Below are 25,969 nucleotides of genomic sequence, written 5' to 3'. Positions count from 1 at the left end.
GATGGTTGCCCTGGCAACTATACTCCTTGCCTTAAATCAGTGACTGGTTCTCAGCCCTAGACCTTCAGGACATTTATTTTCATGTAGCAATTCTCCCAAGCCATAGGAGGTTTCTCTGGCTTGTTGTGGTGGGCCGACACTAGTAGTACATCATGCTGCCCTTCAGCCTGTCTTCTACCCCCCTGCTCTTTACCAAGTGCATGGTAATGGCGAGTGACCGTGTATCTCAGGAAGAGGTAAATTCATATCTTCCTGTTTCTGGATGATTGATTACTGAGTGGGCAAGTCTTCTGTTATGTCCAGTTCACTGTACACCCACTCAATCATCTGGGTCCCATCCTTAACAGTGGGAAATCAATATTGGTTCCATCTCAAAGAATTAAGTTTGTTGTGGACCTGGTAAACCAGAGGTGGGCAAACTACGGCTCGCGGGCCACATCCGGCCCGTGGGACTGTCCTGCCTGGCCCTTGAGCTCCTGGCTGGGGAGGCTAGCCCCCAGCCTGTTCCCCACTGTAGCCCCTCCCCTGCAGCCTTAGCTTGCTGTGCAGGTAGTGTGGCTGGCTCCGTCCAGGCAGCGGGGCTGCGAGCTCCTGCTGTTCTGAGTGGCATGGTAAGGGAGCGGAGGAAGAGTTGGATAAGGGGTAGGGGGTCCCATGGGGCAGTCGGGATGGGAAACGGGGGTTTGGATAGGGTGTGGGAGTCCTGGGGGGCCTGTCAGTGGGCAGGGGTGTGGATAGGGGTCAGGGGGGCAGTCAGGGGATAGGGAGCAGGGGAGTTGGATGGGGGTGGGGTCCTGGGGTGGTGGTGGTGGTGGTGGTGGTTTGGGGTGGGGGGTCCTGGGAGGGGGCAGTCAGAAGACGAGGAGTGGGGGGATGTTGGATGGGTCAGGGCTTCTGAGGAGGGCAGTCGGGGGTGGGAAGTGGGAAGGGGTGAATAGGGGGTGGGGGCCAGGCTGTTTGGGGGGCATAGACTTCCCTACCTGGCCCTCTATACAGTTTTGCACCCCAGTGTGGCCCTTGGGCCAAAAAGTTTGCCCACCCCTGTGATAGACCCTATGAATTCAAGGGCATTTCTACCGACTGAATGATTCCAGGCAGTTTGCCGCTTACTCTGGACATGCAGTCCCAATCCTCAACTGCAGTCTGAGTATGACTGAGGTTGCTAGGCCTTGGCTATGGCTTTGTGTCCACAGGTAGTCCAATATGCCATGCTGCACCTTAGTCCTCTTCAAATGTGACTGAAGTTGTCGATCTGTTGTCAGCACTGTCATCCCTTGGGCAGACTGGTCTGTCTTCCTCCACCAATCTTGGTAGTGGATGGTTCAAGTCAATGTGTGCCAGGGCATTCTCTTCACTCTCTCCACCAGCCAGAACGGTTGTCACTGATGCCTCCTTAATAAACTGGGGAGTGTTGGATTCGCTGAAGGTTCAAGGCCTGTGGTCGGAACAGGAAGCTTTTCTACATATCAATAGTCTGGAGCTTCATGGCATCTGCAGTGTTTGTCAGACCTTCCAAGATCACATTGGGGCTCAGTGGTTCTCATACTCACGACAGTACCATCACCATGTATTATGTGAACAGGCAGGGGGGAAGCTCACTTCAACATGCTTTGTCAGGAGGCCATCAAGAGTCTGCTAGTTTTGCATCAGAGAGTACATTGCCCTCAGGGCCAATCTCTTTTCTCGGATCCATAATAGCCAGACAGCTTACCTCAGCCGGAGCTTCTCTCAGAATCCCAAATGGTCTCTGGAGCCCAATGTCCTGCCATCTGTCTTTTCAGTCTGGGGCATTCTGACAATTCATCTGTTTGGCATGAGAACAAACAAGAAATGCAAGCTGACGGGGGTCTCAGTCCTGAGCTCCTGGACTGTTGCTTTGCACTTGAGCTGGGAACTGGCGTTCTTGTATGCCTTTCCTCCACTTCTGATCATCCCACGGGTCATTCTCAAGCTGAGATTGAACCATGCCAGGCTCGTTCTGATTGCTGCAGTATGGCCAAGAAAATGTTGGTTCTCTGATTGCCTCACATTATCATCTGGCCTCCCATATCCCTTCCCCCTCTTCTCCTGACTCAGCATCATGATCAGGTTTTGCATCCCTTACTCAGCTCCTGCATCTCACAGTGTGGACGCTGCATGCATGGTTAGATGTGAAGGAGGTGGCACAGTGTTTGGAGGCAGTCCACCAGGTCTTGCTTAACAGTAGGAAGCCCTCCAACAGGGTTGTCTGTCTGGCCAAGTGGAATCCTCTTTGTCTATCGTCGTTAGCCTGGGAGTTCAGCCAATGCAGGCTTGTATCTAGGATCTCTTGGACTGACTGTTACACCTTCAGTCATCTGGCCTTGCGCTTAGTTCACTGAGAGTCCACCTTGTTGCAATTTTGGCATTTCGTCCACCTATTTATGATAAGTCTGTGTCTTCAAACCCCATGGCAGTGTGCTGCTTGAAAGAAGTCCCTAATCTCCACCCACTAGTTAAAGAGCCAGTTCCTTTGTGGGACCTTAATACTGTTTTAGCAGTTCTTTTGGTACCTCCATTTGAGCCGCTGGCAACTTCCTCTTCGATGTCAGAAAACTGCCTTCCTTGTGGCGATTAACATCTGCAAGGAGAGTTTGTTAGTTGAAGGCTTTGATGATAGAGCAGGGGTGGGCAAACTTTTTTTGGCTCAAGGGCCACACTGGGGTGCAAAACTGTATGGAGGGTAGGGAAGGCTATGCCCCCAAACAGCCTGGCCCCCACCCCTTATTCGCCCCTTCCCACTTCCCACCCCCTGAGTGCACCCCCCCCCCGCCCCGGACCCCTATCCACACCCCTGCCCACTGACAGGCCCCTCAGGACTCCCACGCCCTATCCAAACCCCCCTGTTCCCTGCCCCCTGGGACCCCCTACCCCTTATCCAACTCTTCCCCCCCCCTCCCCCCCCCCCCCCCCCCGCTGTCCCCTTACCATGCCACTCAGAGCAGCAGGAGCTCGCAACCCTGCTGTCCAGATGGAGCTGCCTGCATGGCAAGCTAAGGCTGCAGGGGAGGGGCCAGGGGCTAGCCTCCCTGGCGAGGAGCTCAAGGGCTGGGCAGGACGGTCCCGTGGACCAGATGTGGCCCAGGGGCCGTAGTTTGCCCACCTCTGTGGTAGAGCCTCCTTACATGCAAATTTCCAAAGACAGTGACCTTGTGGCTGCACCCTAATTTTTCACCAAAGGTGATTTCTCAATTTCATTTGAACCAAGTTTATATATCTAAGGATGTTCTTCCCTAAGCCACATTTAACCCCAGAGGAGCACCATCTCCATGCTTTGGATGTCAGGCAATGTCTAGCGTTTTTCTATTCCTCGCCATGTCTCTGTTTCATATGCAGACCAAATGAAGGGTCAAGCGGTCTCTTCACAGATACATGAGATTATCCACCTGGAGACTGTCACTACAGCATATGAAGTAGCTCCAGGCTATGCCCACTCAAGGGCTATGAGCTCATTCCACAAAAGCTCAGGTGACAACAACAACAATTCTATATTGGACATTTGCAGGGCGGCCTCTTGGTCCTCAGTGGTTTGGAGAAGTATGCCCAATGCCATTACAGCTGCATCCAGATCAGATGCAGACTTTGTGAAGGCAGTTCTTCTTTAAATAGACACCAAGCCCAACCTCGTGCGGGGACTACTTGTGAGTCACCTACACAGACTACACAGCTACATCTACTCAAAGAAGAAAAAACTGTTACCTTCCTGTAACTATTCTTCGCGATGTGATGCAGATATGTATTCCATGACCTTTCTTCCATCTCCTCTGTATCGGAGTGTGTACTTCAGTTCCTTCACACTGAAGGTCAGAAGTGGGAGGTCAGGGCAGCGCTGCCCTTGTATGTATGGGGCCAAGAGAGCCTACAGCCATAGGGCATGAGAGCCACCACTACAGATAGTGTTAGGCAGAGTTTTCCGGCTCTGGTGCATGGGACACACACCCACCTAGGATACACATCCGCATCGCATCTCAAAGAACAACAGTTGCAGGTAGGTAACCATTTTTTTCCATACAGCTCTAGCAATTTTGCCTGCCTGTGAATTTATTTGTATGATGGTGGTGCATAGGGATTAACTGAGAAGGGAGCCCCATTGTACTAGGCACTATAAACATAAACTGTTCTTGGGGAAACTGTATTGTTTTATAATCTAAATGTTCAAAACAGATGAAAGGTGTCAGGGTTTCCTCCCCACTCTGAACTCGAGGATACAGATGTGGGGACCTGCATGAAAACCCCCTAAGCTTTATTTCTACCAGCTTACGTTAATCTGCTTTGAAAACGCTTGTGTGCACATGACAGCTGATGGTTTTCACTGACTTCGCATTTGTTGGAAACTCTGGAGTCCTCTTTCAAAATGAACTTACTTTGCTGCAAAGCGAGTGAGGCTATATCTGCACTATGCATCTTTTAGCGACACGGCTGTGCCGGTACAGCCATGCTGCTAAAAAGCACACGGTGGAGGCACTGTTTGTCAGCAGGTGAGCGCTCTCCTGCTGACAAACTTCCACCCGCAACGAGTGCAGCGGCTTTAGCATTGTCAGCAGGTGAGCGCTCTCCCGCTGACAAAGTGCTGTTCGGACCAGCGCTTGTCATCGACAAAACTTTCATCTTTGGGGGGTGTGTGTGTGAACACCACCTCTGAATTACAAAAGTTTTGTCTTTCATTTGCCAGTATAGACAAAGCCTTAGTCTGATCTATTGTTTGAGTGCACCCAGTGCTACTGCAAACAGGTTTCACAGTCTCTCGGTGCCTGTCCCACGCTGCTTTGTAGTCGACTGTTGACCTGTCTGTTTACCTGTGCCCCCTCTCCTGCCCTGGGATCAAGTTGATTGGATGTCCCCTTCCTCGTTTATAAGGTGGCTGTTCATTCACTCCTGGATTCCAGTTTATCATGGTAGGTGTGCTTAATACTCCAGAAGCCCTGCAGCATGCCTCAAGCAGCCCTTGTCTCCGTGCTGAGACTGGATCTCAGTGCCATCTGGGGAGAAGCGTTGGTGCAGGTAGCTCTTGTTGCTAGCCACTTGGAAAAAGATCTGCTGGTGGGCATTGCGAGGCACGTGCTGGCGAGGGGCTATGACCAGAATGCCAGACAACACTGGATAAAGTGCAAACAGCTGAGGAGCACCTGTTAAAATAAGGAACAACAGGAAGAAATGTGGCAGAGAACATTTGAGGAGCTGGACATGCATAACTATATGACCACTTACCTCATCCAGGCAATGTGAGAAGCTTGCAGGTCATACCCTCCCCCCCCCCCTCCCCCCCCCCCCCCCGGATGACCAGGAAGACTCATCGGCGCATGAGCAAGAGGAGGCCAGTGAAGAGATCTGAGAGAGCCAGCATCTGTTCAGAACTCAGGTACCTGCTGCCAGCCATTTAGAAGACTAACTGGATTCCTGCCCTGAAGCAACCAACCCTGATTCCCAGGCAGCAGCTGAGGAGGCTGATCCTGTGGATAGAACCATCGCATATGCAAGGTTTTTTTTTAAAACATTTTTTTAAATTAACTTAAATAGTAAGTTTTAATTTACTATTCTGCTGTATGGCAGTAATAGCTTCTGTTCCAAGTGCCTCATGGCCAAGTGCAAGGTCCGTCCCTCCCTCCATTGGCCCACACTGTCCTTTTGTGCCCCTCCCATACACTTTTTTTTCCAAAATTGCCCAGCTGGAATAGTCACCATCAGCCACCGTCATGTGCTAAAGCCCTGGTTACCGACTGTTTTCAGACCCGTGCTATGGAAGGCACATGCCTGTGTACCTATTGACTTATGTTTCCCTTCCTTAGCATCCTGCCTGGTGAATGTGCCTTTCGCCCCACCCCCCGCCCTCAAACCTCATTCACTGTCACCAAAACAGTTTGCTGGCAGCATTGTGCGGCCTTGGCTTCCCATGCCAGAGTCAAATAAGGAAAACATTCTTTCTTTTGTGCAAAATACAGAAGTTTATTGCGACAGTGGTTACAGGAAGGGAAGTTTGGTTAGTGTTCTCACCGTACAGGAGATAGACATGGACATTGCATGCCCATAAGGCTACAAAGAGGACAGCTCCCTGTAATATGCATTTACAGGGCCATTCTGACAGACTGGTAACAGTGAATGTTTTAGGCAGTCATTGCAGAACCCTGTCTATTTTTCTTTGCACTATTAACATGTCTGCAGGGGAGATAAAGCAAGGCTGAGAAATTGCTCCACTTTTGCTCATAGTTGAAGGAATAGCTACATGGCCAGTCCCACCAGTATTGCTCATGACTCCTGTAACACACTGGGGGGACTATCTTGTTGAATAACTTCACAGCATATCTTGCTGCTCTGCCCTTTGCCTTTTTTTATTAGGCCATTCTCTGCCTCCTAGTCACCTGGCTCCTTGTCACGTGATCCAGAATCAGGACAGCCTCAAGGGTATTACTCTTCAGCTCATCCCCAGATTCACCCTGTTAACCCTTCCATGTAAAACCTCTCCAAGGCACAGCCTGAACTGCATAATTCCCATCACCCCCATGCTCCGAGGCACAACAGCATATAGTGCATGGACAAAAGTCCAAAAGCACGCACCACTTACCATCTCCAAGGTTCCTCAATACTGGAAAGAATCTAAAGGAGGTAAAGCCAAGAAAGAATGTTAAGAACACCACAGCCTCTCTAGAATATGAATAACCATTTATCATTTTTGTAATACCTCCACAGCTGTACTGGCCAGACCCTCAAGGAGAGGGTCCTTAACAGCAACGGAATGGCGAGGAAACCAGAGAGGGAGAAAACAGAAAATTTGTGGTGAAAAATTCATGGACATCCTACAGAGTCCTCCCACTACCCAAAAAATGAAGAAAACTGAGGACCAATGGAATATGACAAGGAGCTGTCCAGGGAGATCACTGCAGTGGCCCAGGACAGCGAGGCAGTTGCCAGGAAAAGCTTTGCCGTGGCCAAAGATAATATGGAGGAAGATGCAGAGGCAACTCCTGGGGATAATGCAAAGCCAAAATGCCCTGCTGCAGCACATGTTACTGTTGGGGCACCAGGCAAGGCAGTGCTACAGACTAGCACCCAGCCATGTTTTGCAGCCCTTGGACAATACAGGCTACTGGGAACAACTCCTCCTCATGGCTGTACCCTTGCAACAGTGCACCCAGAGGTCATTCCCCTCCCAGACTCCAGCTCTTTTGAGCCCTCTATTGCCCCTGGTAACTTTGAGCCTGGGTACTCCACACCAGAAATCCCATGAACCAGAAGAAGCATAACCAAGACATACCTTCGCCTGTAACTTTAAGCCTCCTGGCTTTATGCCCTGCGCTGAACTGTTGTACTTTACTGTTTTGGTTTCCACTGCTGGTTTAATGAAACAGTTCTTCGTAGTTAGTTAATTTGTTTCACAATTAAAAGCATTTTTAAAATTTTTGTCTCAGTTGAAGGTTCATTTCTGTTTGTTACATAATAGATTATTCAATGAAAACCTATATAATTTCATTCACAAGCAGTCAACAGTTCATTTTACACAGCAAATAGTTGTTTGCATTAATTCTTAAGCTTGTAGGCAAAGACACAAGGTACAACAGGGATTGCCACATTGTTGCACTTCAACTGCCGATAAACACTGAACTGCACAAAAATCTCTCCCCTGCCTCAGTCCATGCATAGGTTAATAGCAGGATTCACAGCTGCACAATTTCAGGCCTGAGACTCCAAATAAGAACGATAGGCATCCTGGATGCTGTTGCCCCAGCTGTTTGCATTCTGTATTGAATGCCTAGGTGGCTACACAAACCAGTGAGCCAGTCTCTGCACGTCAGCCTTCCACCTATCGCCAAGTCTTTCTCACTAATTGTCACTAATACTGTGCAAAATGCAACTTGCAGCTATAATCTTTGGGATGTTTTTTTGTCTTACTTCCAAAGTATTTCATGAACAGTGCAATTTTACTTTCAGAAATAATAGGCACGAGTCCCATCAATGGCCCCAGTATGGCTTGGAGATCCCATATGTGCAAAACCATCAATAACTTCCTGAGCATTACCAAACTTTATAACTTGGTATTACAGTACCTCTCTGGCACTGCACACCTGCATGACAGTGGCTCCTACAGTCATTCTCTCTGCTCTGAATTGGTTGGCTATGGACCAGTGGCTTTCTGGGGTGGCCAGCTTCCAGGTGGCAATTGTGGCCTGCTTGCCCACAGGTATGGGGCACCACATGTTGGTACACTGCCACTGCAGCTCCAAGGCTAGTTCAGCACATATCTCCAAAAATGTTCTCCTCCACCCCCGATCCTGAATTCTCTCATCACTGCTGGTCATCCCAGGTCTGCAGGTCAGTCCTTTCCCATGAATCTGTGCTGGTTTCCTGAACCTAGAAACAGCACTGCAAGCTGTAAAGCAGCAGCTCCAGGAACTGGTCCTCTATCAATTGCTATCACTTCCTCTTCTTGCTCATCCATGTCCCAGCTCCACTGCTGCTGAAGATCCTCCTGCTGGTGGAGCTGCTGCTGCCGCCACGTCATCCGCTCGGTGGTGCAGCAAGCAAAGTCCTAAGCCAAATTCATCTGGCTTCGAATGCTGAAATACAGTCCAAGTAGCCTTTGCGTATTTGAGGTTGCCAGCGTAGTGATACAGAGCGCCGTTGGGTCCATGCTCGCTTACAGCAATTTGAAAATGGCATTAGTTTGCCCATAAAGGAAGTATGGGATGGATACAGATGAATCAGGGGATTTTTAAAAAACTTGAACTAGCCATCTTGCTATGTATCCCACAATGCACAGCAAGAAAAATCCCTGAATGCGTACCGCTCCGCAACAAAGCAAAGGAGCATAAGATCTGCTTTGAGAATGCTACGCCCTCAATTTGCAGCAAACTGCTGCTGTGTGTACACATGATGTGCCTTGACTGAGCGCACACTGTCCTGTGTGCATGATATTACTACAGCTCGCATAATGTGCATTACCTGAAGCGCAGAAAAAAAGCTGCAGATGAAATCCCCTCATATAGACAAGCCCTAAGAAATGCTGTGGGTATGTACAGGTTTCTAGTGAACTCACGGAAGGGTGCTGGGAGTAATGCCCTTCCCTCGTATTTGTGGGGGAGTGTTACCATACCTTCCACTTCTGTATTATCCTAGAGGAGGGATTTGTCTTCTGCTGAGTATAATAATGTGCTACTATTTCTCTTACAGGAATTTAAAGATCTATCTCCCAGGATAGATTGCTTGGATCTAAAAGGTAAGCCTCTTTCTCATAACTCTGACTTAGCTTTTTAAAGGAAATTCTTCGAGCAGAAACTGTTGTACTCTGTTTGTACAGCTCCTATCTCAGTGGTGTCCTGATCCTGAATGGGGCACTTGCTGTGCTAATGCAGTACAAATAATGCTAATACTGAGGAAACAGGAAAAGTTAATTTTGTAGGGGATTCTGCGTGAGAAACGTACCCATGTTCCAGCAATGCTGCAAAAATTGCTGCTGGGGTAGTTATCAGGCCATGGATATAGATAGGGCTTAGTTGACTTTACCACCCTCTTATGAAAGCCTGATTCATTACGTTTTCTCATATGGCCAGTAGGAACCCTTGCAATTCTATAATCTGCATAATGCAGGACATGGCACTTCTCCCACTGATTCCTCTATTGAGGTTAATATGTTGTGGTTGAACTGGAGCGTATCTTTCAGGCCATGTCTATGCTACAGCATTATAGCTGCGGTGAGGCAGTGCCATAGTGTAGATGCCTCCTACCCTGATGGAAGGAGGTTTTCCATCGATGTAATTAATCCACCTGTCTGAAAGGTGGTAGCTAGATCGACAGAAGAATTCTTCCATCAACCTTGCTGCATCTACACTGAACTAATTATGGCACTCGGGGCACGATACTTTTCACAACCATGAGTGAAGTAGCTAGTTCGATCTTATTTTTAAGTGTAGACCAAGCCTTGGAATGTTCTCTGATCTTGATACAAAGACTCCAAAGTTATGGAGAAGAGGGAGATACATGAAAAATAGGGGAGGCTGAGGTATTACTTAAGAAAAAACCTGGCCAAATAAGCATGTTTAACAGCTTCCATCGAGGACAGTTGTATGAATGAGCCTAGGCTCCTGCTTAAGGGGCTTTCTGGAACGTGTAGTATTACTCAACGGTTGCACTCTTTGTCACTTCTGTAGACCAAACTAATATCCCCCCCCCCCCCCGGGGGGGGGGCTTCTTGCATTCCTTCATTCCCCTCACAAGTTCCCTATGTTCCACCTTCCCATCCCCCTCTATTTCAGGGACTCCCTGCAACCCCCTTCCCCAGTTAACCTTTTTATTAATGGTTTCAAGTATCAGGGGGTAGCTGTGTTAGTCTGTATCCACAAAAACAACGAGGATTCTGGTGGCACCTTAAAGACTAACAGATTTATTTGGGCATAAGCTTTCGTGGTTAAAAAAAACACTTTTTCAGATGCATGGAGTGAAAATTACAGATGCAGGCATAAATATACTGATACATGAAGAGAAGGGAGTGGGTTCTCCTTACAAGTGGAGAACCAATGCTGACAGGGCCAGTTCAGTCAGGGTGCATGGCCCCACAGTATGCCAACATCTTTTTTGGCTGACTTAGAACAACACTTCCTCAGCTGTCGTCTCCTAGTGCCCCTCCTCTACTTGCGCTACATTGATGACATCTTATATGGACCCACGGGAGGAGGCCCTTGAAGAATTCTACCTGGATTTCAACAATTTCCACACCACCATCAACCTCAGCCTGGGACCAGTCCACATAAGAGAGCCACTTCCTGGACACTACAGTGCAAATAAGTTCTAGTCACATAAACACAAACCCCGTTGCCTACTCTGTCCCCATATCTACTCTAGTGACACCATCAGAGGGCCCAACCACATGAGCCACACCATCAGGGACTCATTCACTTACACATTTGCTAATGTGATATGTGCCAGCAATGCCCCTCTGCCACGTACGTTGGCCAAACCGGACAGTCTCTATGTAAAAGAATAAATGGACACAAATCAGACATCAGAAATGGTAATATACAAAAGCCAGAAGGAGAACACTTCAATCTCCCTGGATATTCAATAACACATTTAAAAGTAGCCATCCTTCAACAAAAAAACTTCAGAAACAGACTTCAAAAAGAAACTGCAGAGCTACAATTCATTTGCAAATTTAACACCACTAATTTGGGCTTGAATAGGGACTGGGAGTGGCTCGCTCTCTACAAAAGCAATTTTTCCTCTCTTGGTATTGACACCTCATCAGTTATTGGGAGTGGACCACATCCACCCTGGTTGAATTGGCCCTGTCAGCATTGGTTCTCCACTTGTAAGATAACTCCCTTCTCTTCATGTATTAGTATATTTATGCCTGCATCTGTAATTTTCACTCCAAGCATCTGAAGTAGTGGGTTTTTTACCCACAAAAACTTATGCCTAAATAAATCTGTTAGTCTTTAAGGTGCCACCGGACTCCTCATTATTTTTATTAATGACCTGGAAGTCTGGCCTCCTGTGACACAGGCCATAGAATTTCCCCAAAATAATTCCTAGTGTGTGTCTTTTAGAAAAAATCCAATCTTGTTTTGAAAATTGCCAGTAATGCAGAATCCATCACAATGCTTAGTAAATAGTTTTAGTGGTTTAATTACTTTCACTGTCAAATAAAACAAAAAACTTATGTCTTATCTCTAGTCTGAATTTGTCTAGCTTTAACTTCATAGATTCATAGATATTTAGGTCAGAAGGGACCATTATGATCATCTAGTCTGACCTCCTGCACAACGCAGGCCACAGAATTTCACCCACCACTCCTACAAAAAAAACCTCACACCTATATCTGTGCTATTGAAGTCCTCAAATTGTAGTTTAAAGACCTCAAGGAGCAGAGAATCCTCCAGCAAGTGACCCGTGCCCCATGCTACAGAGGAAGGCGAAAAACCTCCAGGGCCTCTTCCAATCTGCCCTGGAGGAAAATTCCTTCCCGACCCCAAATATGGCGATCAGCTAAACCCTGAGCATATGGGCAAGATTCATCAGCCAGATACTACAGAAAATTCTTTCCCAGGTAACTTGGATCTTACCCCATCTAAAACCCATCACAGGCCATTGGGCCTATTTACCATGAATATTTAATTACCAAAACCATGTTATCCCATCATACCATCTCCTCCATAAACTTATCGAGTTTAATCTTAAAGCAAGATAGATCTTTTGCCCCCACTACTTCCCTCGGAAGGCTATTCCAAAACTTCACTCCTCTGATGGTTAGAAACCTTCGTCTAATTTCTAATCTAAATTTCCTAGTGGCCAGTTTATATCCATTTGTTCTTGTGTCCACATTGGTACTGAGTTTAAATAATTCCTCTCCCTCTCTGGTATTTATCCCTCTGATATATTTATAGAGAGCAATCATATCTCCCCTCAGCCTTCTTTTAGTTAGGCTAAACAAGCCAAGCTCCCTGAGTCTCCTTTCATAAGACAAGTTTTCCATTCCTCGAATCATCCTAGTAGCCCTTCTCTGTACCTGTTCCAGTTTGAATTCATCCTTCTTAAACATGGGAGACCAGAACTGCACACAGTACTCCAGGTGAGGTCTCACCAGTGCCTTATATAACGGTACTAAAACCTCCTTATCCCTACTGGAAATACCTCTCCTGATGCATCCCAAGACGACATTAGCTTTTTTCACAGCCATATCACATTGGCAGCTCATAGTCATCCTATGATCAACCAATACTCCAAGGTCCTTTTCCTCCTCCGTTACTTCTAGTTGATGCGTCCCTAGCTTATAACTAAAATTCTTGTTATTAATCCCTAAATGCATGACCTTACACTTCTCACTATTAAATTTCATCCTATTCCTATTACTCCAGTTTACAAGGTCATCCAGATCCTCCTGTAGGGTATCCCTGTCCTTCTCTAAATTAGCAATACCTCCCAGCTTTGTATCATCTGCAAACTTTAGTAGCACACTCCCACTTTTTGTGCCCAGGTCAGTAATAAAAAGATTAAATAAGATTGGTCCCAAAACCGATCCCTGAGGAACTCCACTGGTAACCTCCCTCCAACTTGACAGTTCACCTTTCAGTAGGACCCGTTGTAGTCTCCCCTTTAACCAATTCCCTATCCACCTTTCAATATTCCTATTGATGCCCATCTTATCCAATTTAACTAATAATTCCCCATGTGGCACCGTATCAAACGCCTTACTAAAATCTAAGTAAATTAGATCCACTGCGTTTCCTTTATCTAAAAAATCTGTTACTTTCTCAAAGAAGGAGATCAGGTTGGTTTGGCACGATCTACCTTTTGTAAAACCATGTTGTATTTTGTCCCATTTACCATTGACTTCAATGTCCTTAACTACCTTCTCCTTCAAAATTTTTTCCAAGACCTTGCATACTACAGATGTCAAACTAACAGGCCTATAATTACTTGGATCACTTTTTTTCCCTTTCTTAAAAATAGGAACTATGTTAGCAATCCTCCAATCATACGGTACAACCCCTGAGTTTACAGATTCATTAAAAATTCTTGCTAATGGTCTTGCAATTTCTTGTGCCAATTCTTTTAATATTCTTGGATGAAGATTATCTGGGCCCCCCGATTTAGTCCCATTAAGCTGTTTGAGTTTCGCTTCTACCTCAGATATGGTGATGTCTACCTCCATATCCTCATTCCCATTTATCATGCTACCATTATCCCTAAGATCCTCTTTAGTCTTATTAAAGACTGAGGCAAAGTATTTGTTTAGATATTGGGCCATGCCTAGATTATCCTTGACCTCCACTCCATCCTCAGTTTTTAGCGGTCCCACTTCTTCTTTCTTTGTTTTCTTCCTATTTATATGACTATAGAACCTTTTACTATTGGTTTTAATTCCCTTTGCAAGGTCCAACTCTACTTGACTTTTAGCCTGTCTCACTTTATCCCTACATATTCTGACCTCAATAAGGTAGCTTGCCTTACTGATCCCTCCCTTCTTCCACTCCCTATATGCTTTCTGCTTTTTCTTAATTACCTCTCTAAGATGCTTGCTCATCCAGCTTGGTCTACAACTCCTGCCTATGAATTTTTTCCCCTTTCTTGGGATGCAGGCTTCCAATAGCTTCTGCAGCTTTAATTTAAAATAATCCCAGGCCTCCTCTACCTTTAAACCCATAAATTCTTCAGTCCAATCCACTTCCCTAACTAATTTCCTTAATTTTTGAAAGTCAGCCCTTTTGAAATCAAAAACCTTAGTTGCAGATTTATTTTTGTTAATCCTTCCATTCAGTTTGAACTGAATTAGCTCATGATCACTTGAGCCAAGATTATCCCCTACAACCATTTCCTCTATGAGGTCCTCATTACTCACCAAGACCAAATCTAAAATAGCATCCCCTCTAGTCGGTTCAGCAACTACTTGCTGAAGGAATCCATCAGCTATCGCATCTAGGAAAATCTGAGCCCTATTATTATTACTAGCACTCGTCCTCCAGTCTATATCTGGGAAGTTAAAGTCTCCCATGATCACACAGTTTCCATTAGTATTTACTTTATTAAAAACATTAAAAAGGGCTCTATCCATATCCAAATTAGATCCCGGCGGTCTATAGCACACCCCAAGCACTATCCCAGGGGAGGCTCTAATAGTTTTCTTCCCCAATTTAATTTTTGCCCAGACAGACTCAGTCATATCCATTTCATCGCTTCTTATTTCTTTACATTCTATCTCATCATTGATATACAGTGCTACTCCACCACCTTTACCTTTATTTCGGTCTTTCCTAAACAGCACATACCCTTCAATACCTGTAGCCCAGTCATGACTACTATTCCACCAGGTCTCTGTTATACCTATAATATCTGGTTTCACTTCCTGCACCAGTAACTCTTCCAGCCATTGCATCTTATTTTACCTTTGTCTATTAGATTGAAGAGTCCATTATCAAATATTTTTCCCCTTTCAGGTACTTACAGGTTGTGATCAAATCACGCCCTAGCCTTTTCTTTGTTAGACTCAAGGAGCTGAATCTATTTAGTTTATCACTGTAAGGCAGGTTGTCCAATCCTTTAATCATTCTCATGTCTATTCTCTGAACCCTCTCCAATTTATCAACATTTTACTGGAATTGTGGACACTGTATTCCAGCAGTGATCACACTTGTGCCAAATCAAGACATTCTATTACGTCTCAACCCCTACTCGATATTCTCCTATCCCAGGATCCCATTAGCCTTTTTGGCCACAGCATTGCACTTGGAGCTGACTATCTGGGGAAGCAGTGACCCTGAAAAAGTTTAGGGAGTTGTGGTGGATAGAGTCCCCCCTCTTGTAAGAATGGGCTGCATTCTTTGTTCCTGCATATATAGCTTTACTTTTGGCCGTATTAAAATGTATGTTTGCGCTCATTTTACTAAGCGATAAAGATTGCTCTGTATCGGTGACCTGGAATGTTCCCTCTAATTTTTCCTATCCATGTGCGGAATTAATTTTATGTGCACCAATATGGAGATGTGTGGCTGGGATGGGACGACGGGGTTCAGAGTGTGGGAGGGGGCTAGGGGTGAGGGCTCTGGCTGGGGGTGCAGGCTCTGGGATGGGGCCCAGGATGAAGGGTTTGGGGCTAGGTCTGCCCTGGGGCTGTAGGGCAGACTCAGTGGAGTCTGACACCCCCTGCCCCCACACACACACACCCCCCCCCCCCCCCGCCCAGCCCTCTCTATCTGCAGCAGCAGCTGGGCCACAGGGGAGAGGCTTCTCACCCTGCACACCCCAGGCTCCGCCATCATCATCCCTCACCTCACTGCCCTGACCTACCTCTATTCCCCACCTTACCATACGGCCATCTTCCAGGCCCACCTGTGGCCACGCCCCTGAGTGCAGTGTGCATGCCAGTGCAGCTGTGCTAATTAAGTGCGTGGCCCTTGGCAGCTTCCCGCAAGGCTACGCAGGTGCACACCTTACAGCAGTGGTGGGCAAACTACGGCCTGCGGGACCATCCTGCCCGGCCGTTGAGCTCCCGGCTGGGGAGGCTAGCCCCCAGCCCCTCCCCTGCTGTCCCCCCTCCCCTGCAGCTATATGGCCGCGTGGGCAGTGCTCTGGGCGGTGGAGCTGCGCGCTCCTGCAGGGCAGTGCGGCAGCGTGTCTGGCTCCGGCCGAGTGGCGCGGCTGCCAGACATGCTGCTCTAAATGGCATGGTAAGGGGCCGGAGTGGAGGGTTGCTGTTTGTGCCGCTACACCGGGGCCAGAGAGGTTGGATAAGGGGCAGGGTATCCCGGGGGGGCAGTTAGGGGACAGGGAGTGGAGGTTTGGGGGGGGAGGGTGTTGGATAAGCATGGGAGTCCCGGGGGGCCTGTTGGCATGGCGGTGATGGGGGTCGGGGTAGTCCGGGGACAGGGAGCAGGGGGGTTGGATGGGGGTAGGGTCAGGATTGGGGGGGTCTCGGGAGGGGGCGGTCGGGACAAGGACTGGGGGCGTTGGATGGGTCAGGGGTTCTGGGGGGGGCAGTCAAGGGGCAGGAAGTGGGAGGGGTTGGATAGGGGGCGGGGGCCAGGCTGTTTGGGGAGGCACAGTCTTCCCTACCCAGCCCTCCATACAGTTTTGCAACCCGATGTGGCCCTCGGGCAAAAAGTTTGCCCACCCCTGCCTTAGAGGGAACTTAGGTGACCAGCCCTCTTCATTATTTACCACTCCATCAGTCTTTGTATCATCTGCAAACTTTCAGAATTATTTTTTTTTCCAGGTCATTGATAAAAATATTAAATATCATAGAGCCAAGACCCCCGTGAGAGCCCACTAGAAACACTACAACCTAAAATTAATTAGAGCAGAAAGCTGGGTGCTCAGCAATTTTGAAAATCAGGCCATTTATTGCTGAGCTTAAATATGGATTTTGGAGCCTGGCTTCAGGCTCCTAGTTTTGAAAATCTTGGCCATATTTTTTAAATGTAATGGATTTTCTGATACCTTTTATGCTTATTCAGATTACGTGAATTACAATATTAACAGTTTTAGTTTTTCAGAACTGTGTGCTGGAGTTATTAGATACAAAATTAAAAATATGACTAGAAGAAGGTTGCATACAACTGAGAGGTACTGCATGTTGCATTTGTGTAGTTGATTCAGTTAAAAAGCAAAATGAAATAAAATGTCAAGCTCTAGTTCCCTACCTACTGATTAAAATTACCTGTGAATCTAAAGAATTATAGACGTTAGAGGTGGCAAAGATTCCATCTTTCCATTTTTGATTCCATCTCTGTCAGTGAAAGACTTGCTCTGTGAGATTATTTTCTAATGTTGAATCAATCTTTTTAGAGCATCCTAATGTGGCTTCTGTCACTTGATCTACTATGCTTTAGCTGAATACATGGGGCCATGCAAATCTGCTGATATCTACTTTATATCACAGACCATGTTTGCAGATCGGAAACAGATACACATTTTGTATCTGTGCAGGGCTCTCTGAATATATCTCCGTGGGTGTCATTAATATATAAGGCTATGATTTTGTTAGGGATATTTTTAGTAAAAGTCAGGGACAATCACGGGTAATAAACAAAAATTCAAAGCCCATGACCTGTCCCTGACTTTCACTAAAAAACATCCCTGACAAAATGAGGAGGGAGGAGGGTCCAGCATCCTGCCCCCTGCCTGCAGTGGTTGGGAGCTGTGGGGACCCTGTTGCCCACTGGCTGGTCAGCTGCGGGGGCGGAGGGGAGAGAGGGTTCCCCGGCAGTGGCTGGGCAGCTGTGGGAGGGTCCCCTCGCTGCCCACGGAGGATGGTCAGCTACAGAGCCCCCCCAGTGTCACAGAGTCTCTCTGGAAGTCATGGATTCCATGACTTCAGTGATCTTCGTGACATAATTGTAGCCTTACTAATATACAATCTACATTTTCCATTCTTAATTTTATTAGATTACAGTGATAGGCCTCCAGAAGCACTGCCCTTTCTTGCTGTTTACACTTTCCCAATATTTATACAGTTTGGAGCTCGAAATTGCCAGTTGACCTGTCTAGCATACACAGCCTTCTTTGCTGCCACTTCCTCTTATCAGTCGGTATTAGAGTTAAAAATCAAGCTCTTGCATCAGAAAATTATTCCTGCTTTTTTAATAACATTTGTTTAAACTAACTGAAGACATTTGAGATGACCTAAGCTGCTCGTTGGCTTTCAGCCATTCTGATTGTTGCAGGAATCTCTAATGCTTGGTACAAATATTTCCAAATAATTCTGAATACTACGAGTGAAACCTCTGAAAGTAGAAAATGTGTAAGGAACATTTGGACAATATGATTACAAAATAGTGAAATGAAAAGGCCAAGACTGGAGGCAAGTTAATCATGTATGTATTTTAGGGGCTGGTTCATTGTCTGTTTCAATTTATCTCCGCATATCTGTTCAGGTGAGGAATTCAAACGTGGAAAATATTTATTAAAGTCCAGGGCATTGGAGGGCTAGGTTGAGTCCCCTAGCTTCTTGGGCAGTCTTAGTTTTACACGCCCTGCTGGGTTAGGTCTGGAGCTTGTGGAAGAAGATGATGCTGATTCTGAATTCATAGTATTATAAAGATTAGCAGTGGAAAAAATCCTAATGGGTTATCTAGTCCATCTGCTTGGAAACCAGTCCAAGATAATTTTTTTTGTGTGGGGGGATTTAAATGTTTAACTTTGCAAATAATAAATGTTGTCTGCAAGAGCAGGAAGTAGCTTACCCCAACTGAAGGAAAAACAAGATCCATCTCTCCTTGCATTGCCTTGTTTTCTGTCCCAATGCCTAGGGTTCTAGAACTCACAGAAATGTATTTCTCTTAATACTGTGCATATTTATGTACAAACAAAACACTTAACACTGGGTCTTCTGAGTTCACTCTGTTCTTTTCCCCCAGGAGAAAAACTTGACTATAAGGCCTGTGAGGCACTGGAAGAGATTTTCAAAAGGGTCCAGTTCAAAATGGTTGACTTGGAGCAAACGAACCTGGACGAAGATGTAAGTTTCATTTAATGCTATGTAATTTACTGTGGCTTTTTTTTGTTTCAAGATTAACAAAAATCCTGTAACTTTCTCTGCCTGGTACGGTTTTGTGTTCTGTTCTGAGCTTTCTCTTCATGCACTGAGGTTAGTGAGCGCTTAAAGGGATGTGCTCCAAATCTGACCTATACTTGCCATTGCTATTACCCTCTCCATTCATAAGGACACTTTATTTTATGTCTTCGTTTGCATTTTTGCTATTTCAGAAAGTAATAAATAGAATGAACCCTCGATATCCAGGTTCCAAATTGCCATTATTCAAATGGACCTGGAAGTCTCTTAAATAAACTTGTTTAAAAATCCATCTGAGGAATAACCTTTCTCATGTTTTATGTAATGTTAACTGGAATGTTTTTTCCCTGCCGGACCTGGGTTCAGGCTTTATATTCTGAACTTCCTGTGCTATGCTAATCTGCACAGTGTATTCTTTATGTTGTGTAGGTGAGTTGTAGCAATGCCATTGGCTCTAAAGTAACCCCAAAGGCCTGAAAACAGGTCCCAACAAGTAAGTGAAGAAGGAACTGCTATTTTACACAGTTTTGGTGCAGTGAACCCAGTGTGCTACATTAACGGCTTGGTATTTAAAACTGTGTTTATTTTAAGTAACTTATTTCACCATTAGCCCATTTCCTTAACTCTGTTAAATAATAAAGAATGAAAATTGTAAGCACCAGATGCCTGCTCGTTATCCATCTGCTTCTGGGTCCCCTCCTGTCCCTGAGTGCTCTCTAGTGACCTTTTCTTCTTCCTCTATGTAGCTGGTTCCCAAATGTCCTGCCTCACATCAGGTGAGAGGCAGATGAAATCTCCACCCTCTCAAACTCATTACCTCCAGAGGTAGAACTGTTTATCTTCCTTCTCTACCTCTCAATCCTTCTCTTCTTTTTTCTGTTACCATTAGTGTACAGTCTCCCAAATTCTCCCCTCCCCCCATTGCTAAACTATTGTCAATGCCTTTGTTGTTTCTTCCTGATTGCTGCACTCTTCCCTCTGACCTCAGCTCCCTGCTGCCCATTTTCCCCCTCTAGTGGTGGTGTTTTGGATAAACTGAAGTCCTGTTCTGCTGCTATTCTAGACAGATCACTGGCTTCATCTTACCCCAATCAAGCTCCTTCTTATTCCCTTTACCTCTGTCTGTATCTCTGCTATTATTTCCTCCTAGTCCCACACTGATAGGTAATCCCTGCATGCCCACCTGACCCTGACTTCTGATTCCATGACCTGTTTTTAGGACTGTCAGGCGATTTAAAAAAAATTGTGATTAATTGCAAGCCATTAATCGCAAGTGATTAAAAAATAATAGAATACCATTTATTTAAATATTTTTGGATGTTTTCTACATTTTCATATATATTGATTTCAGTTACAACACAGAATACAAAGTGTACAGTGCTCACTTTATATTTATTTTTGATTACAAATATTTGCACTGTAAAAAACAAAAGAAATATACTATTTCGATTCACCTAATACAAGTACTGTAGTGCAGTCTCTTTATTGTGAAAGTTGAACTTAAAAATGTAGAATTATGTAAAAAAAAAAAAAAAAAAAAAAAAACTGCATTAAAAAATAAAACAATGTATAACTTTAGAGCCTACAAGTCCACTCGGTCCTACTTTAGCCAATCGCTCAGACAAACCAGTTTGATTACATTTGCAGGAGATAATGCTGCCCGCTTTTTGTTTACCACATCACCTGAAAGTGAGAAGAGATGTTCGCATGGCACTGTTGTCACTGGCGTCGCAAGATAGTTACGTGCCAGATGCACTAAAGATTCATATGTCCCTTCATGCTTCAGCCACCATTCCAGAGGATGTGTGTCCATGCTGATGATGGGTTCTGCTCGATAACGATTCAAAGCAGAGCGGACCGATGCATGTTCATTTTTATCATCTGAGTCAGATGCCACCAGCAGAAGGTTGATTGTCTTTTTTGGTGGTTTGGGTTCTGTAGTTTCTACATTGGAGTGTTGCTTTTTTAAGACTTCTGAAAGCATGCTCTACAACTTGTCCCTCTCAGATTTTTGGAAGGCACTTCAGATTCTTAAACCTTGGGTTGAGTGCTGTAGCTATTTTTTTGAAATCTCACATTGGTACCTTCTTTGCGTTTTGTCAAATTTTCAGTGCCAGTGTTTGTAAATCAAACATGTCCTGAGTCATCATCTGAGACTGCTCTAACATTAAATATATGGCAGAATGCGGGTAAAACAGAACAGGACACATACAATTCTCCCCAAAGAGTTCAGTCACAAATTTAATTAACGCACTATTTTTTTGACTAAAATCATCCACATGGAAGTATGTCCTCCAGAATGGTGGCTAAAGCATGAAGGGGCATACGAATGTTTAGCATATCTGGCACGTAAATACCTTGCAATGCCGGCTACAAAAGTGCCATACAAATGCCTGTTCTCACTTTCAGGTGACATTGTAAATAAGAAGCAGGCAGCAGTATCTCCTATAAATGTAAACAAGCTTGTTTTCTTAACAATTGGCTGAACAAGAAGTAGGACTGAGTGGACTTTCAGCTCTAAAGTTTTACATTGTTTTGTTTTTTGAGTGCAGTTATGTAACAAATAAAATCTACATTTGTAAGTTACGCTTTCACAATAGAGATTGCACTACAGTACTTGGATGAGTGAATTGAAAAATACTATTTTGTTTATCAATTTTACATGCAAATATTTGTAATAAAAACTAATATAAAGTGAGTACTGTACACTTTACATTCTGTGTTGTAATATAAATCAATATATTTGAAAATGTAGAAAACCATCCAAAATATTTGATAAATTTCAATTGGTATTCTATTTAACAGTGTGTTTAATCATGATTAATTTTTTAAATCACAGTTGATTGTGTCAGTTAACTGCGATTAATCGACAGCCCTACTTGTTTTGGTATGTTTTCTTTCTGCTGGATTGGAAGCTCTTGAGGGTGGAGTCTGGCACTATATCTTGTACGGTTCCTTGAACATTAGGAGCTATTCAGAAATGCTTAGCAATAATAATAATAAATTAATACTAGACTTCCTAATCACATTTGATGAGAGATGAGGTAAAAACGGTAAAGTTAAACGGTAAAGAACTGTGAAGGTCTAGGCCTACAATTCATTATCTCAAAGAACTCTGTTGTCCTTTTAAGGGAATAATTAAAAAGTGTTGCATGGCTTCAAAGCTATTGTGGGTTCCTTTGGTGAAAAGGTAATTCTGGATGTCCTTGCTGCATATATGGCTTTTCTTGTAAATCAGGTTTTCGCTCCTGCCAGTTATGTTGCAGCCAGAACAGCTGCAGAAAAGAGAGCACTGTTCCCTTAACTATGCAAATGTTGCTGAGGATAGGTAAGGGCTGGTATTTTGAGATTCTCAGATTTAAGATTATTATAGTACTTTTCACACTTGCAGCACTTAAATATATGTATTTTTTTAAAAAAAGGTAATGTCCAAGAAGGAGTCAGACTTTTCTTACAGTCTATGAAAATACCACATAATTTTAAGGCCAGAGGGACCACTGATGACTTGTATAACACAGGTCACAGAACTTCCCTTAATGAATTCGTTTGAACTGAAGCAGATCTCTTAGAAAATGTATCCAATTTTTACTTAAAAATTTCCAGTGATGGAGAATCCACCACAATCCTTGGTAAACTGGTCCGTGGTTTGTTGTCCTCACAATTAAAAACTTGTGCCGGATTTCCAGCCTGAATTTGTCTTGCTTTAATTTCCAGGCATTGGATCTTGTTATAACTTTGTCTTCTATATTTAAGATCCCATTATCAAATTTTTGTTACCTTTGTAGGTACTTGTAAACTTTGATCAAGTCACATTTCTGCAGGAGTTCTCTATTCCATTTGGTTGGCTATGTTGCAAGCAGATGTCATAATAAGACTAAAGGAGGATCATGAACAATATTTATTAGCTTATTAAGTAGCTGTTGCTGCATCTGCTACTGCCCTGAGTTTTCTAGAAATCCCACTGGTCCTTTCCAGCTGTGATTATTTATTTGATTTTTTTTATATATATATATATATATATATAATAAAAAACTTTGGCTAAATATCAGGAAACTATTGTCTGACGGTTAGAACTGGTAGCCTTGTTGCATGTGACATTTAAAACTAGACTGGATAAAGAGAAGAAGTCCTGTAGGGAATAATCCTGCCCCAATTCTGGGCATGAACTAGATGGGCATGAATAGTTGGCTGACCTTCTGTTTGGGCAATCTTACTGTTCCTGGCAGGAGTTCAGCTCACTCCCAGGGTCTTTTCAGAGTCCAGTGTACAGTCCCCTTGCCTCCTAGCTTCTGGCAGCGCCTCCCAGGACCGACTGCAGGTCTCTATCTGGAAGCAGCCCTCCAGAGCCTTTGCTCATACTGAGCTTGTGGTGTCAATCTCCCCCAAACAGGGGAGATTGAAGGAAAAGGTTAGTGACTGGAGTCCCAGGGGAGGCAATTGAGGTTACTCAATTAGGGTGAACTGCAAAGAATAGGGCAGACACTTCCCAAAGCTGATGGATATTCTGATACAGTAACTCCTCGCTTAACGTTGTAGTTATGTTCCTGAAAAATGCTACTTTAAGCGAAACCATGTTAAGCTAATCCAGTTTCCCCATAAGAATGAATGTAAATAGTGGGGGGGGTTAGGCTCCAGGGAAATTTTTTTCGCCAGACAAAAGACATTATACATATATACACAGTATAGGTTTTAAACAAACAATTTACTGCTGTACACAGCAATGATGATTGTGAAGCTTGATTGAGGTCTTGGAATCGGAGGGTGGGATATTTTTCAGGGAATGCTTTGCTGCTGAATGATGATCTAGCATTCAGCTGAGCCCTCAGGGTTAACAGGTTGTTCATGTTTCAGAGTAACAGCCGTGTTAGTCTGTCTTCGCAAAAAGAAAAGGAGTACTTGTGGCACCTTAGAGACTAACCAATTTATTTGAGCATGAGCTTTCGTGAGCTACAGCTCACTTCATCGGATGCATACCGTGGAAACTGCAGAAGACATTATATACACACAGAGACCATGAAACAATACCTCCTCCCACCCCACTGTCCTGCTGGTAATAGCTTATCTAAAGTGATCATCAAGTTGGGCCATTTCCAGCACAAATCCAGGTTTTCTCACCCTCGCCCCCCCCCCCCCCCACCACACACAAACTCACTCTCCTGCTGGTAATAGCCCATCCAAAGTGACCACTCTCTTCACAATGTTGTTAATGTAGCCTCCACTCTACAAGGCGGCAGGAATGGAGGGAGGAGACAAAATAGACTCATGGCAGTGGCTGCAAACATTCCCTGCAGAAACTGAATGTGTTGATGAACCCACGCTATCCCACTAGAACGCACCACTCCCTCCACTTTCCAAAGTGTGAATGTGAGAGAGAGAGCGCCATGCGCCTTGCCCCCTTAACTACGCTGATCCCACTCGAAGTACACTGCCTTCTTAAGCAGATCAGTAAGTTGAGACAGCAGCTGCTGCCAGCAAGCTCCCTCCATTCTGAGCCCTGTCTCCTGTCATGTTCCTCCCTGCTCTGTGGAGATGGGGTACAGGAGCAGGGAGTGGGGAACACCCTGACATCAGCACCCCTCTTCTTCTCCTCCCCCTCCCCCCCGCCCCCCAATCCCCTGCACAGCAAGCAGGAGGCTCCCAGGAGCAGCTCCAAGTCGGAGAGCAGGAGCAGCACACGACAGTGGGAGGAAGGTCACCTGAGCTGCCCGGCAATTAACCTGCTGGGGGGCTGCTGGCCTACCCTGGTTCCAAGGCGCCCCCTCCCCCCCCCCCCCCCGCCCAGCTTGCTCCAATGTGCTTCTCTTTTTGCAAGCAGTGGACAAAGCAGGCGGCTGCCAAACGACTAAGGGAGCATTGCGCAACTTTAAATGCACGTGTGCTCTAATAGATCAGCAACAAAACAACGTTAACTGGGATGAAATTAAGTGAGGAGTTACTGTACTTAGATTTACAAAGCCAGCACAAAACAGCTTCTATAATATCTCACTGAAACCAACAACCTAGTTCCCTTAAAGTAACCCAGCCTCAGGCCTCCACCTAGACACCCAAGTCAAATATGATGAGGATTACTGAAAATCTTCATCATATAAAAAAGTTCTGCCAATCCTAAAGGATCACACATTACCTCCCAGGTTAATGAATATTCCAGATCTTACCCAAATACACGCTTACAGCCAATTCTTATTAACTAAACTAAAATTTATTAAAAAAGAAAAGCAAGAGACTTGGTTAAAAGATCAGTTTACATACAGACATGAGTTCAATTCTTGAGTTTCAGATTCATAGCAGAGATGCTGAGCTTTGTAGTTGCAAAGAGTTCTTTCAGAAATAGTTCATAGGTTATAGTCCAATGTTTATATTCAGGGTGGTCCAGTCAGAACTGGGATCTCAGTCCTTATGGTTTAGGCTTCCCCTCAAGCAGATCTAAGATGACAGGATCAGGACCCAAGGGTCTCTTATAGCAGCCACTTGCACATACAGTCCTGGGTGAACAATAGGCTTTTGATGGAACCTTCTGTTTCCTAAATCTCACTGGTCATTAACTATATGGATTAACATAAGATAATTTATCCATTAAGCAGTTTATCACAAACTTTAAAGAGACACACAGACAATAACATTATTGTACTCAAAATTCATCTAAATGTTAATATTCACTTTTGATCTCTGAATCAACAGCTATAGTGACAGACAAGAACTGTCTGTTTACATGGTTAACATTTGTGAGTACACACATGCAATTAGTGTCACTTCTAACAATATAGTTTTGCATTTCAAAGTTCTAGTCTATTTACCAGGGAATGTCCCTAATTACCATTTCTAACAAGTTTCAAAGTAGCAGCTGTTAGTCTGTATCCACAAAAAGAAAAGGAGTACTTGTGGCACCTTAGCGACTAACAAATTTATTTGAGCATAAGCTTTCGTGAGCTACAGCTCACTTCTGAAGTGAGCTGTAGC

The 25,969-nt window shown here is 44.8% G+C and overlaps 1 protein-coding gene across 1 annotated transcript in view; it reads left to right on the top strand.

Moving 5' to 3' along the window:
- The window catches only part of PPP1R37 (protein phosphatase 1 regulatory subunit 37), a 166,696-nt gene that overhangs the window by 52,915 nt on the left and 87,812 nt on the right, over positions 1 to 25,969 (top strand). Inside the window, exons 3-4 of the mRNA XM_077840151.1 lie at positions 9,181 to 9,226; positions 18,858 to 18,958. Coding sequence (XP_077696277.1) covers positions 9,181 to 9,226; positions 18,858 to 18,958 — 147 coding nt within the window. The remainder of the gene's footprint in view (positions 1 to 9,180; positions 9,227 to 18,857; positions 18,959 to 25,969) is intronic.

Source organism: Eretmochelys imbricata, chromosome 23 (genome assembly GCF_965152235.1).
Source record: "Eretmochelys imbricata isolate rEreImb1 chromosome 23, rEreImb1.hap1, whole genome shotgun sequence".
Taxonomy (NCBI): domain Eukaryota; kingdom Metazoa; phylum Chordata; order Testudines; family Cheloniidae; genus Eretmochelys; species Eretmochelys imbricata.
The sequence above is the reverse complement of the archived record's forward strand: the minus strand, read 5'-3'. Positions and strand labels throughout refer to the sequence as shown.